The sequence below is a fragment of the Oncorhynchus gorbuscha genome, linkage group LG24, assembly GCF_021184085.1.
Source record: "Oncorhynchus gorbuscha isolate QuinsamMale2020 ecotype Even-year linkage group LG24, OgorEven_v1.0, whole genome shotgun sequence".
In the NCBI taxonomy this organism is placed as follows: domain Eukaryota; kingdom Metazoa; phylum Chordata; class Actinopteri; order Salmoniformes; family Salmonidae; genus Oncorhynchus; species Oncorhynchus gorbuscha.
Window position 1 is genome coordinate 29189796 of NC_060196.1, and position 10613 is coordinate 29200408.

The window sequence follows — 10613 nt, forward strand, 5'->3', positions numbered from 1 at the left end:
CCTTATTTCTATTACAGTATATTGGATGGCTGTCATTCATATTCCATTCACCCAGTTCAATGTAACATGGATAGGTTTAGGCTACTACATGATACTCTAATTTTCCTTATACCCATCATGAGGTCGCTACAACCTAGCCAATGAATGAAAGTTTACAACGTAGGTGCACACAGGTCGAGAGAAAAATTGGAGGTGACAGTGACACATGGACAGACAGTGACACATTCAGTACCTCCTTGCACACTCTTGCCTGCATCTAGCTGATCTAGGGCGTAATCATTAGTCCAACAGTAGCAAATGAGAGTTTCTATTGGACAAATGCAGGTATGTTTATCCCCGTTTCATTCCATTTGCTTCCATTTTAGAAACGTTTTTCAACAGAATCGGCAGAACGAATACACCCCTGATCACGCATAAACACAGTTCACTTTCATAGCAGCCACATTGTATTCCTTCTCGCATCTCTGCACTCTCCTCCTCTCACCTTTTCCCTTCACTTGTGGACTTCAAAACACAACGCATCATATAGAATAGTTTTATCTAAAAAAATAATAACTTTTGAAATGTTTTAACATTTTAATTAAATTTAATGATTAGGATGGTCCTCCCCTTCCTCCTCTGAGGCACCTCCACTGATTCTAATATCTTCAAAGTTCACGGTAAGGACACTCGTCGTTGCATCCTCGACTTGGCTGTTCTGTTAAGAGTGATTATCATAATCTAAATGTGATTTCTGTCATTCTGAGCACCGTGGGTGGACACACTAATCATGTTACTCACCAAATGCACATGGGTCCGGTAAATTGAAATGCTGCCGGTCAAATGTCCCATGCCACATTTACATAACGGAAACCCTGCTCTATATATACCTTGCAATAAACCAGACTTTAGTGAAGAGACAATTCAGCAACTCTTGGAGGACAACGATGGGACTCGATTAATGCCCCGGGCATGTTTTTTTTAACAATAAGTCCTCCAGAAAGAGGTTTGCAGATGACAAACTTTGAGACAAACTTCTTTCTAAATGGTTGACCGTCAAAGCACAAATACACAGACATGGTGTTAATGCAGAAGTCAACGTTTATTAGAAAGGTTTTTCAACAAGCAATCCATTTTTTTTACAGAGATACTGCAGATGTGTAAATGTGCTACAAAATGCAGTTGGGAGGGAATGTATTGGTATCTGATATGTAACACCTCAACAACGCTTTTCCCTGAAGTATAATACAGGCGTTGCATTTTGTTTTTACATCATGGATTTGCCTGGTGATTGCAGCCATTTTGGGGCAAAGTCAGAGGGTGCTGCTGGTTAGCATGTGTCATCATAGGTCCAAAATGGCGATAGTCATATTCCTGTGGGACACATACATCGGATATGTATGACCAAACAGAAATCACACTGTACATCAACTATGCACTCTAATTAAATACCTACATGTAAATAAATGTACATATCAACTTTCAGCTACTATCTGCGGGCTTTATTAATCAAAGATCTCCGTAATACTAAATCGTTACTGATGTGCATTATATTTCTCACCTTAGACACAAGTAGAGCATTTATTTTATTTTATTAATTTGTTATTTCAAGTAATGACTTCAAATATCCTATTTTTTTGGTGTTTGTCATTGTCTAGATATTGATAGTGTCAACCATAACTTCAAAACTCTCGTGTACATGTAGCGGGACTGCATCTTGTGCTGTTGTCGATGCCATTTATGCAGCATGTCCTATGAAGTCCCATTCACCACCTCCCACATTTGCACACATAGCTGAGAAAGAGGGAGAAAGAGAAGGGAAGATCTAGCGGTTACAAATGACGTGAAATGGTACGGCAAACATCCTCCTCCTGGTATCTCCCCAATCCCAAAATGAGCATCCTTATTTCTCAGGCTTGTGATTCCCCCCTTCTCCTCTCCTCCTCTAGTTCCAACCATCCCCCCTTCTCCTCTCCTCCTCAAGTTCCATCCATCCCCCCTCTCCCTCTCCTAATGTCGCCTCTGGAGCATCAGCTCAGTTCCAGATCTTCAGGAAGCTATCCCAGGATCCTGTGCAGATACCCAAGCCATCATCTGGCACCCCAGTGCAGCTCACTCTGTTGTCATGGCCAGATAGAACACCTGAGAGAGAGAGAGAGAGAGAGAGAGAGAGAGAGAGAGAGAGAGAGAGAGAGAGAGAGAGAGAGAGAGAGAGAGAGAGAGAGAGAGAGAGAGAGAGAGAGAGATGAGAGAAGAAGTCATATACACTGATGCAAATGATTTCATTAATTGACTGCCTCCACAAACATCTCATCCAGACTTTTTTTTTAACAATCCACTTTCTCCCTTTCATTGCATCTGTTTCAACCACCCACTTATGCCATCCATCTCTCAACCACCCACTTATGCCATCCATCTCTCAACCACCCACTTATGCCATCCATCTCTCAACCACCCACTTATGCCATCTATCTCTTGGTCTGCCTCCCTCTGTTTACATTGACTGTTCTCCCTTCGGTTCTCTCTGCAACTACTCTCTTTTCCCCCCCACATATCCCCTCAGTCCCCTCCCCTCTCTCCCGCTCTTTTCTCTCCCACTTTTACTCACCGACTTTCTCAGCCTTCAGGGAATCCCAGATGTTGCAGTTGAAGTTGTCGTAGCCGGCGAAGATGAGGCGTCCAGAGCTGGAGAGGGAGACTGACGTGACGCCTGCGTTCAACGCAGCGTCCTGGTAGCCATTGACCTCCTGGTCGGCACGGAGGTCATACATTTTGAGGGTGCAGTCATCGGATCCCGTGATAACTGCAGTGCCACTAGGGTAGTACTGGGGTAGGGGGAAAAAAGAAGAGGAGAGGGCTATTTCAGCATGTTTTGTTTTTTGTTTTGACATTTACTGAGCTTGAAGGTAAGTTGCCTGCTGAGTTGACTGAGTTTGCAGAGTACAGACTCCATAGAAAGAGCTGGTGTTGTGATGCTAAACTATGTTTTGATTTTGGATCGCACTGCTCATGTCTTGCTTATATTGTAGTCGGGGGGGTAGTCTCAACCGGAGCTTGAACCCAGGATTTTGTAACTGCAACCCAACACCTTGATGAGGTCGCTAGTTGTTGGGTTAAGGTCACTAAAATGTTTTGAAAAAGAAGAGTCATTCTGACCAGGATTTATCTGCTCACCGCAATGGCATTAATGTCACTCGTGTGGCCAATGAAGGTCTGCTTGCAGCCACCATCTCTTATGTCCCACAGCTTGGCGCTGGAGTCACAGGCCCCTGAGATGAAAGTGTTTTGGTCTGGTGACAAGGCCAGGCACATACAGTCACCCACGTGGCTCTTGTAGATCACCTTCTGCTTGCCAGTCTCCAGATCCCACAGGCAACAAGTGGTGTCACCGGATGCAGTGAGGATCTCGCTGTCGTTCAGGAAGCGGCTATGGGAAAGGTAGCCTGAGATGGAAGGAGACGGACAGAGATATTATTGTTTGTTCTACTTATTTCCTACATATTTTGAGGACATCCAATTTATGAACACCGTTTTAATGAATTCTCTGAATTGTAGTTGGTCACAGAGTTGACCATAACCCAGTTGGTCACGAGTTGACCATAACCCAGTTGGTCACGAGTTGACCATAACCCAGTTGGTCACAGAGTTGACCATAACCCAGTTGGTCACAGAGTTGACCATAACCCAGTTGGTCACGAGTTGACCATAACCCAGTTGGTCACGAGTTGACCATAACCCAGTTGGTCACAGAGTTGACCATAACCCAGTTGGTCACAGAGTTGACCATAACCCAGTTGGTCACGAGTTGACCATAACCCAGTTGGTCACGAGTTGACCATGACCCAGTTGGTCACAGAGTTGACCATAACCCAGTTGGTCACGAGTTGACCATAACCCAGTTGGTCACAGAGTTGACCGTAACCCGGTTGGTCACAGAGTTGACCGTAACCCAGTTGGTCACCAGTTGACCATAACCCAGTTGGTCACAAGTTGACCATAACCCAGTTGGTCACGAGCTGACCATAACCCAGTTGGTCACGAGGTGACCATAACCCAGTTGGTCACGAGTTGACCATAACCCAGTTGGTCACAGAGTTGACCATAACCCAGTTGGTCACAGAGTTGACCGTAACCCAGTTGGTCACCAGTTGACCATAACCCAGTTGGTCACGAGTTGACCATAACCCAGTTGGTCACGAGTTGACCATAACCCAGTTGGTCACGAGGTGACCGTAACCCAGTTGGTCACGAGTTGACCATAACCCAGTTGGTCACAGAGTTAACCGTAACCCAGTTGGTCACGAGTTGACCATAACCCAGTTGGTCACAGAGTTGACCGTAACCCAGTTGGTCACAGAGTTGACCGTAACCCAGTTGGTCACAGAGTTGACCGTAACCCAGTTGGTCACAGAGTTGACCATAACCCAGTTGGTCACGAGTTGACCATAACCCAGTTGGTCACCAGTTGACCGTAACCCAGTTGGTCACCAGTTGACCGTAACCCAGTTGGTCACAGAGTTGACCATAACCCAGTTGGTCACGCGTTGACCATAACCCAGTTGGTCAAGAGTTGACCATAACCCAGTTGGTCACGAGTTGACCATAACCCAGTTGGTCACAGAGTTGACCGTAACCCAGTTGGTCACAGAGTTGACCGTAACCCAGTTGGTCACCAGTTGACCATAACCCAGTTGGTCACGAGTTGACCATAACCCAGTTGGTCATGAGTTGACCATAACCCAGTTGGTCACGAGGTGACCATAACCCAGTTGGTCACGAGTTGACCATAACCCTGTTGGTCACAGAGTTGACCATAACCCAGTTGGTCACAGAGTTGACCGTAACCCAGTTGGTCACAGAGTTGACCGTAACCCAGTTGGTCACAGAGTTGACCGTAACCCAGTTGGTCACAGAGTTGACCATAACCCAGTTGGTCACGAGTTGACCATAACCCAGTTGGTCACGAGTTGACCATAACCCAGTTGGTCACCAGTTGACCGTAACCCAGTTGGTCACCAGTTGACCGTAACCCAGTTGGTCACAGAGTTGGCCGTAAACCCAGTTGGTCACAAGTTGACTGTAACCCAGTTGGTCACAGAGTTGACCGTAACCCAGTTGGTCACGGAGTAAACCATAACACGGGTGAAGCAGAGTAGCTACCTTCATGTGCATCCAGCTCCCTTAGGGTCTTTGGGCTGGCACCCTTGATGTTGACGATGGTGCACATGTTATCCAGACCTCCACTGGCCACCAGATTGCCAGAAGGGGCCATGGAGCAACTCATCACCCAGGAAGACTTGAGGGGGACGGCATATACCTGGAGGGCAGGGAGAAGAACACTTAACCACTCACTTTCTAGTTCGCTTTGTCTAAAGGTTAGAATACATAATATACCAAGCCAGCTGACTTTTACCATATAAATACATTCGTAGAGTGTGTAGTCAAAGTCAAGACAATCTGAAACAGAAGTCGATACTCCTTCTACACATCGGTGGTTGAAGGAGGGATCTACTCCATACACTGTAGACCAAGTGGAAAGCTCTCGATGTAAGTCCTATGCATTATTATGAAAACAGTTAGAACTGTGAAAATGGTGACTGGTCAGTGATCAGCCCTTACCTTGTTGCCGGTGTAGGTGTCCCAAATCAGAAGCTTGCCATCTTGTGAGGCACTGACCATGTGCCTGTTGGAGAGAGAAAGAGAGTTAAACAAGTGGTCGGTCAGTCTATCAAATTCTGTTTGAACCGGGTTCAGGCACGAGATCCAGTATGAATCTGGTTTAATGCAACATTTGAAACAATGAAGGCCTTTGAAAAGCCTTTTCACCGAGCCCCATAATAATATAATAATAATAATAATATATGCCATTTAGCAGACGCTTTTATCCAAAGCAACTTACAGTCATGTGTGCATACATTCTACATATGGGTGGTCCCGGGAATCGAACCCACTACCCTGGCGTTACAAGCGCCATGCTCTACCAAATGAGCTACAGAAGGACCATAACACTTGCATGTTAGAGTGGACACATTAAACAATGGGACTTTTCAATATCCGAGTCCACTTAGGTTTCAGCGGTGCATCAGACGACCCCTCTTATGGACCTTCTCTACCCTGCGCAAAGTAGACCTTCTCTATGTTGTTCATAAGCCCCTATATCACACTGGCTCGTGGTAGTGGTGGGGTGCCTGTGGTGAGCTAGACTGTCCCTGACGCTATCCTGATTCCCAGCTATCTGGAGAAGAAGTCCTTCTCGCCTGTTATCAGCAGACCAGTGCAAGCCGTAGATTTTGGCCAAGTGGCCCTTCAATGTCTTTCTGTTCTTCAGCTGGATACGGGGTGCAGCCGCCACACCAGATGCTACGGCAGCCATGGTGGTGTCATTGACCGCCTTGCGGGCAGCCTAGTGGTGTGAGGGGGAGATACACATAGGAGAGGAATAAGATTAGTGAAGAGTTAAATAGTTGTCGAAAAATAAGCATATATACATGGAATGTTCTCCATACTTCTGGTGTTTTTCAATTTTTCAGGAACCAGACACAGCTTCAAAATGTCTTAACTTTAGCTCAGTACCAGTTTTGGTATGTGGAGGAAACTCTATGTAGGCTGTACGTACATCAATTATTGTGCATTATTGGTACTGTGCTTCCAAGTTATTTATCTGATGATGAGCTCTTTTTTAGACTGGAGGTGATATTGAATATCGTCACAGAAATGTGCTTGATGAGTATGTCTATTGTCATGGTGACCCCAACATCAATGCATGCTGTGACAGGAAGACTCACTTCAATCTGGCTCTTCAGGCCATCGGCCTCCTTTTTCAACGTGTCCATTTCACCCATGGCAACGGCTGATAGGGGCTGTTACCGCTGGAGAAAGAAACTAGCAGACTAGGAGAAAGAGAAAAGGATTATATGATTACAAACATATTTATGCAAATCAGGGCTTGGCAAAAATGCTGTCGTTATTTTGTACAATTCATACAATGTAGAACTCAATCATATAAGGAAGACCTTAAATAGAACTAAGAATTAACGTTCACAAATATGTAACATAGTGGTACAGTGGTACCTGTTGAGGAGAACGTAACTGTTTGACCCCCCCCCCCCCCCATGGCCTCTGACCCCCCTAAACTAAATCGCTCAGGTGCTTTCATCATCTAGTCTGGTGCCAGAGCCTAGTTTGGCCTTCTTGAGTACGGTACGAGGTATAATCCCACATCCGCTGTCTAATAGTGATATATCCAATCTCTACCTTCACCTGTCTGAAGATTAGGGCTAAATTACTGACCATCTTTTCTGTGACACATACAGCCATTTTGGTTTTCATAGGTCATTACGGAAGTGTTGCCTGTGTTTCGAGAGTACTTGTCTTTTTTATTTTATTTTTTTAGAATGACTGTTTTACCACAACTTTACAAAGTGGCACCTTTACTTTATTACTTTCATTTTCCTATTCATGACTTCAATTATGTAAATGTTTTGTTACAATTAAAACAAGTTTAAGAGACAATTTGCCATGAACCTTCTTCTGTCAGCTCTCCCTCTGACTTTCAATGCCTTTTAAGAGAGAATATTTAATGATCGAGAAGTAATTAGTGCTTAGCTGTCTATGGCCCTAATACTCTTAATTGGATGCTGAAGTTTTCGTATTTGGAGGCCGATTACCAACGCACACCACTTCCTAAATGTTTTTTTTTAAAAATGTGTCCAACTAACTACAGCACACATCCCTGCAAACATGGTGTTCAAAAAAACGTATTACTTTCACAGAAACAATTGCTCACGTGTTGACAAAGCATAGTAGTTCGACCTAGGACGAGAGCCAGGGAGACAGTGTGCGAGGAGGGGTGGGCAGAACCCACTGGGCTCAAACTGGTTAAATCAACGTTGTTTCCACGTCATCAAAAAAAAAAGTTGAATCAATGTGCAAAACTGCAAACTGCAAATTGCAAACTTGCAAAAAGTCATCAACGTAAAGGAATTTCTGGAATTTGTGTCTTTTCTTTCACCCAACTTACAACCTAAATCCAATGATAAGGTAAAAATGATTTGGATTTCTTGTTGAATTCACATTAGTTCACAACTCAATCAAATATAAATCAAAACTAGATGTTGAAAAGATGTCTGTGTCCAGTGGGAAAAGAGCTTTAAAGCCCCAGAACTTAAGGGAGGCTTTTCCAGTCAAATCTCCTGTCATCCGATTACAGACCGCTCCTCACCTCTGGATCAGAAAGGGGGAGTGAGGGGGGGGGGGCAGAGAGGATAGAGGGGGCAAGAATAGGCAAAGATAGAGGGGCCTATCAGGTTTACATTTGAGTTTTCGTCAGTTTCCTGTTTGGTCATTTCCTTTGAATATATATCTGCACAAATGCACAGACAGGCCTCTATTCCTCTATTCTAAAAGTACTCTAGAAGTGCACAGACAGGCCTCTATTCCTCTATTCTAAAAGTACTCTAGAAGTGCACAGGCAGGCCTCCATTCCTCTATTCTAAAAGTACTCTAGAAGTGCACAGACAGGCCTCTATTCCTCTATTCTAAAAGTACTCTAGAAGTGCACAGACAGGCCTCTATTCCTCTATTCTAAAAGTACTCTAGAAGTGCACAGACAGGCCTCTATTCCTCTATTCTAAAAGTACTCTAGAAGTGCACAGACAGGCCTCTATTCCTCTACTCTAAAAGTACTCTAGAAGTGCACAGACAGGCCTCTATTCCTCTATTCTAAAAGAACTCTAGAAGTGCACAATTCTATTAGCAATATAATTATTATTACTATTATCTGTAAGACATTGCCACCTGCAAAAAAAAATCATTTTGTCAAGCGAGAAACAACTGAGAAAGAAAGTTCTGCAGTTTGCTGCTTTCAGGCCTGATTTTTTTTTATACTGGAATCAATGTGGGAGGATTTGCCACCTTCATGGTAATTGTGCTAATGCTTGTGCATCCTGCTGTTACCTAATAAAGGAGACTGATTCTGAGAAGAAAAGCCCTCGATGTCACTGTAACTACCTACTTCTCTCCGCCTCTCTCTTTCTCCCACTTGCACAGACATCAGTCCGTATCTTTTCCACGGACTACAGCACACTTGTTGCAGACATGCCATTGGAGTTCATTTTGCGATGGAAATGAGCACCACTGAGAACTCCAATTACTTGGGCTGTCATTGGCCGACCCTTGAGCGGTTTCTTTCGGCTCATATTCAATCCATTGGCCCGTACTGCAAATCAGATGAAGTTCCATTCTTTTAGCTGGGAAATCTTATCACGGATGAGAACACTGAGATTGGTAATGGGATACTTTCCAGGATTATGTGGATCCATGGTGGTAATCATCAGAGGAGTCAATGTAGTTCCACATAGTTCCATGTAAATGCCCAGAAAAATGTGCAACCAAAGTGGACAAAAATCACTCACCTTTTCCACACAAAATGTGATCCTTCTTATTTTGGGGCTTTTCCGCCTCAGTAGCCCTTTGGAGCAGCTTTTTATGTCCCACAATACTCAAGTCAGCCCTGCTATCCTTATCTCGCTCTCGTTCCTCTCACGCTTTCACCCACAGACTAGTTGCAGGAAATCCTGTGAAAACTCTCTCTCCCTTCCTCCTGTGAGGAACAGATGAGGATTGGAGGGATGAAGGAGATCAGGGATGAAGGGATAAGCCCGGAGATAGAAATAGAGAGAGGGAAAGAGAGAGAGCAGAGAGAGCAGGGAGCATGACAAGAGGAGGCAGGTAAACCGATCGGAGGAGGAAATCAGGTTATGAGGTCAAAAGTCAAGAGCAGGTAAAGAGAGGAGGAACGAAGGAAGAGAGGGAACAGGCGGAGGTTTAAATGTGAGAATATTAGAAAGTAGAGAGACACCGATAGTCAGAACATCCACGTCAATGGCTACTACATAAAGCTGGTAGAGGAACACATTTGATGTCTTCCGCATTCAATCACTCACATCATTCAACAGTATAATATTAAGGTCTGCAAAGAGAGCGTATTTGATTTTGCTGACCTGGACTGGCTCATGATTTATATCACCATTTATATCACCAACTTTGAGCCAATTGCATGGAAGCTCTACTGTGCACATCACTAACGAGTGGTGTTTGGGTTCTTATCCAGTCTATCGATGGCAGCCTTCATTTCTAGTCATCTGATGCAGCAAGTCAGAAATGATCAGACATCATCGTATTATTGTCTGACTGTATTGATGGGGCAGTTGAATTTTGTCTGGTCTCTGAGAGATTGGCAGGGGTTGAGGATGAAGGGGGTTGAATTCATTTGTCAGAGCTAATGAGCTGAGCCCAGTTAATCAGGATCCAATTGGAAATCCGGGGGAATCTGAAATCTCGTTAAGGAATTGGAGCAGTCCAACCAGAGGGTTAAAATAGAGATTTGGGTGTGAAGATGCCAGTGCAGTTACAGAATGAATTTGGGAATAAATGACAAGCCTTTGCAATTCTGGTTGATAAAGGGAGAACGTTACAGTGAGAGTTGATCGTCCTTTCTCGGCCATGGGACGTAAACTGACTTGTGACTCCGAGGGAGAGATTTCACAGATCCCACAAGATCGGGGCGGGGTTAAAGATCGGGATGGATGGGAACGAGAACTTTGGGGGGGGGGGGAGGTTGCTGCTGCAGTAAT

General features: G+C 44.5%; 1 protein-coding gene across 2 annotated transcripts; it reads right to left on the reverse strand.

The window, feature by feature from the left end:
• Positions 1-1062: 1062 nt before the first annotated feature.
• Positions 1063-9590, reverse strand: LOC124012055 (guanine nucleotide-binding protein G(I)/G(S)/G(T) subunit beta-3-like). Of its 2 annotated transcripts, XR_006834646.1 has the most exons (9): positions 9393-9590; positions 6765-6869; positions 6237-6382; positions 5599-5662; positions 5140-5296; positions 3154-3422; positions 2588-2804; positions 1679-2121; positions 1063-1353 (listed from the first exon to the last, which is right to left on the reverse strand). XR_006834646.1 is itself a non-coding variant. In XM_046325427.1 (8 exons), the coding sequence occupies exons 2-8, from the start codon at positions 6819-6821 to the stop codon at positions 2015-2017; spliced, it is 1017 nt and encodes a 338-aa protein (XP_046181383.1). In that variant the 5' UTR covers positions 6822-6869; positions 9393-9590; the 3' UTR covers positions 1063-2014. The 2 variants fall into 2 exon arrangements, 1 of the variants encoding a protein (XP_046181383.1); XM_046325427.1 differs by having other exon boundaries at positions 1063-2121.
• Between the last annotated feature and the right edge of the window lie 1023 nt (positions 9591-10613).

Bases quoted from the DNA above. Each gene is read 5' to 3' on its own strand.
- LOC124012055 (XM_046325427.1), bottom strand. From the start codon at position 6,821: ATGGGTGAAATGGACACGTTGAAAAAGGAGGCCGATGGCCTGAAGAGC. The intron at 5,663-6,236 runs GCGAGAAGGACT...TCTCTCCAACAG, and splicing joins CACTGGTCTGCTGATAACAG to GCACATGGTCAGTGCCTCAC. The intron at 3,423-5,139 runs GTAGCTACTCTG...CTTCCATCTCAG, and splicing joins GGAGCTGGATGCACATGAAG to GCTACCTTTCCCATAGCCGC.